Source organism: Sinocyclocheilus rhinocerous, unplaced genomic scaffold, assembly GCF_001515625.1.
Source record: "Sinocyclocheilus rhinocerous isolate Xijiao unplaced genomic scaffold, SAMN03320098_v1.1 scaffold1137, whole genome shotgun sequence".
In the NCBI taxonomy this organism is placed as follows: Eukaryota; Metazoa; Chordata; class Actinopteri; order Cypriniformes; family Cyprinidae; genus Sinocyclocheilus; species Sinocyclocheilus rhinocerous.
The window spans coordinates 372,639-376,708 of NW_015647153.1; the positions used below are offsets into that span (position 1 = coordinate 372,639).

General features: G+C 32.5%; 1 protein-coding gene across 1 annotated transcript in view; it reads left to right on the forward strand.

Moving 5' to 3' along the window:
- Nucleotides 1–2,826: 2,826 nt before the first annotated feature.
- LOC107709019 (leucine-rich repeat-containing protein 20-like) overlaps nucleotides 2,827–4,070 on the forward strand; it is a 7,085-nt gene continuing 5,841 nt past the window's right edge. Inside the window, exon 1 of the mRNA XM_016513414.1 lies at nucleotides 2,827–3,064. Within this exon, the coding sequence (XP_016368900.1) occupies nucleotides 2,827–3,064 (238 nt within the window). The remainder of the gene's footprint in view (nucleotides 3,065–4,070) is intronic.

A 4,070-nucleotide genomic window follows, 5' to 3' on the forward strand; every position in this document is an offset into this window, starting at 1 on the left:
ATTTACTACAGCATAATAATTATTTACTAATAACTAATAAATCATATTTAATAAGTAATGTGATATACCTAAATAATTATTTAGTAAATATTACAATTTAGTTATTAATTTCTTTATAAATTATAAATAACTATATATAAGTATAAAATGACATAGGCAAACATATTTTACATAAGACATAAACTAGTAATTGTGTTGATGAGCAGATATGATCAGATATTATTAGGTTCCTGATGTCACTGCATGTTTGTGCGCTCTGGCAGGAAGCTGTCCATGACTCACACCTGTGACTTCCTGTGCACGAGTAACAGACGCCACTGAACGCACCACTCACTCCTCAGATCAAACACGAACCCAACAGGATGGCGCAGGCCGTGGCCAACGTCGCCCGGAGGATCAACGCCACCGTGGAGGAGCAGAGGGACTCGCTGGGTGCGGAAATCACGCCATCTCAAACAAACAAAATAACAGCTCAGATTTCATATTGAACACATCTGTCTAAAAAGCAAGTCTGGAAATGCTAGTTTAACAGGTCATGTGACACATCAGATCTTCAGTTAATTTGGCCAAATTATATCACTTAAAGGTGCTCACACCAAGAACAATAACTATAACTAGATAAAGTTTGTCAAGACAAACTTTAGGTTGGCTTGAGAAAGCCTAGCCTGGAAATTTAAAGCAGTTGTAAAAGCCTGAAGTTTGAACATTTAGATAGATGTTGATAACATGTTTCTATATCACTTAAAGGTGCTCACACCAAGAACAATAACTATAACTAGATAAAAAAGTTTGTCAAGACAAACTTTAGGTTGGCTTGAGAAAGCCTAGCCTGGAAATTTAAAGCAGTTGTAAAAGCCTGAAGTTTGAACATTTAGATAGATGTTGATAACATGTTTCTAGCATGATTTTAGCATGATTAACCTGTTACTAGCATTTTGCTAGCAAGATTAGCATGTTATTAGCATGACTATCAAGTTACTACCATGTTGCTAACATGTTTCTAGCATGATTAGCATTCTACTAGCATGTTGCTAACATGATTAGCAAGTGACTAGCATGTCGCTAGCATGATTAGCAAGTTCCTAGCATGTTTAACATGCTACTAGTATGTTGCTAGCATGATTAGCAAGTTACTAACATGTCGCTAGCATGTTTCTAGCATGATTAGCATGCTACTAACATGTTGCTAGCATGATTAGCAAGTGACTAGCATGTTTCTAACATGATTAGCAAGTTATTAGCATGTCGCTAGCATGATTAGCATGCTACTAGCTTAGTTTTAATGTCTCCCCTAGATTTTGTGGAAAAAAGCTTATATTTATAAAGTTATGTTTATGTGAAGTTCTTTGAAATTAAACTAAAATAACTAAAAATGTAACAATATTTTTCCACTCCTCTGCAGATTGTAATTTAAATTATACATTTTGAATACTGATTTTTTTGGCATTAAAAATGAAACTTTTGATTGCATTTGTTATTTTAATAATTCAATTCAAGATATATATATTATATATAAAAAATTATTATTATTTTTTTTTTTTTTATCAAAAATTCAATATATTATTTTTTGAATAAATAAATAATAATAAATAAATACATTAGGTAATATTAAGCCTTTTTTTCCTCAAGATGCAGGCCTGTGTAATTGCAAAAATAATAATAAAAAATAAATAAAGTTCCTCAATTTATTTTATTGTTATTGATTAGTTTCAGCTTGTGCTCAGTAGATGGTGCTATAGTTCTGAGAAAAATCACATATTCGCTTGATTTTGACCATTTCCCAATTTATCAAGTGTCATGTTCTTTAAATCATCATATCAGCCATTTAATGCAAGGAGTAAGTAAATCTAAATGGCAATCAGCGGCATTGTGAAGCCCAGCACTTTGATTGTCCACACACACATCAAGAGCCTGCAAATGACTGCATTAATTCTGTCCGTCAGTCTGATAGTGCTCGGTGTGATTTGCTGAGTGATTGCACAATGGGAGCTTGTTGATATGCAGAGGCGACGGCTCTCTGAAATTATATATTAAATAATAATGTGGATTTGGCACATTTATCTAGTTATTTAAATACTTCACAAATGAAAAGTGCTTCATTTCAACTGATTAATTTTTTTGTTTTTTTATTTGAAACTTAATGGACACCAATCAAAAGTTTAGATGATTCGTATCAAATGCATGAATCTGAAAAGTTAAAAAGGGGTCAGTAAGATATTTTTTTAAATAAATTAATACTTTTATTCAGCAAGGATGCATTAAATCTATCAAAAATGACAGAAGGACATTTATAATGTTACGAAAGATTTCTATTTCAAATAAATGCTGTTCTTTTGAACTTTCTATTCATCGGCGAATCCTGAAAAAATAAAATGCATCACAGTTTCCACAAAAATATTGTGCAGCACGACTGTTTTCAACATTGATGATAATCAGAAATGTTTCTCGAGCAGCAAATCAGCATATTAGAATGATTTCTGAAGATCATGTGACACTGAAGACTGCAGTAATGATGCTGAAAATACAGCTGCGCATCACAGAAATACATTACAGTTTAACAGATATTCACATAGAAAACAGCTGTTTTAAATTATAATAATATTTCAAAATTTTACTGTATTTTTGATCAAATAAATGCAGCCTTGGCAAACAAAAGAGACTTTCATAAACATTACATATCTTACTGACCTCAAACTTTTAAATGGTAGTTTACATGTTGATTCTAAGCATAAAACGGAAAATATTTGAAACTGCAAAATATGAATCAAATCACTACTATAAGTTATTTCAGAGTGACTGACTTCGTTACATCATACACAGTGCCTCATGGGAGATTCAGGTAGATACACAGACTACATTATCAGCACCTATCAAAGGTTTTCTGGTTTTCCTGTAGAGGTGGATCTGCAGGGTAACGTCCTCACAACGCTGCCGGAGGCGGTCGGAAACATGCAGCACTTGATCAGCATCGATCTCTCCAGAAACAAGCTGAGGGTTTTCCCCGAGCGCCTGACGGATGTGAGCAGCCTCAAGCACATCAGCGTGGAGGGGAACCAGATCACAGGTGACCGGATGTATTAACTAGATGTGTTTTAAACTAATACTTCACCTTGACATGATATGAAGTGTCATTCTGTTTCCAGAATAGCTTGAGAAATATGATTGGTGTTATTCCAAGCCTGCAAGACTTTCGTGGAGGTGTAGTAGAATGTCCAGTCTGCTGCAGTGTTGCTACATTGTAGCATTTATTCATATTTTTAGCTTTAAATTATTATTATTACTATTACTGTTATTTTAATTTTAAGTTTTAGTAATTTTGTTAAGTGCTACATTTTTTGTCATTTTTATTATTTTAATTTCATAATTTTAGTACTTCAGCTTATTTTATTTTTTTTCTGTTAGTTACCAAGGCCACATTTCTAATTTTCACTTAAGTTTTTCATGTAATATTTAGATTTTTTTTAAATGTTATTTTTTTTATTTTATAAAATAAAATAACATAAAATTATTATATTATTATAACATAAAATTTATTTATATTTTATTTTATTTTAGCTGTATTTCATTTATCGAAAATGATTTTTAATTTTAGTTTAAGTTAACAATAACAAAACTGATCCGCTTTTTTGAAAGTGAACAGGAACATGTGTTGTCATGTTTCAAAAAGGACCAAAAAACACCATAAAATCATAAAACTACTGGACTTCTGTTATGATATGCTCAGGCTACATGTTCTTTGATATGCAGAATGTCTGCTTCTGCTTTCCATACATCTCCTGTTGCCATACATGTTTAAAATGTAAATAATGACAGAATGTTTATTTTTGGGTGAATTCTCTCTTTAATTACATGAGCTTGAGGTGTTCTAGCAGTGATAAAACTATAACAAGGCAACAGGCTAATTAACTCTCATTAGGCCTGTCGTTCATACTGAGCCTTTAAGAGAAAAGCGCTGCTTCCCTGAAATCACATGTTTATGTTACACACGAATGCATCTACTTTATGTGAGATCCGTATGACGCTGTTTTGGTTTTCAGAGGTACACACACACACACACACACACACACACA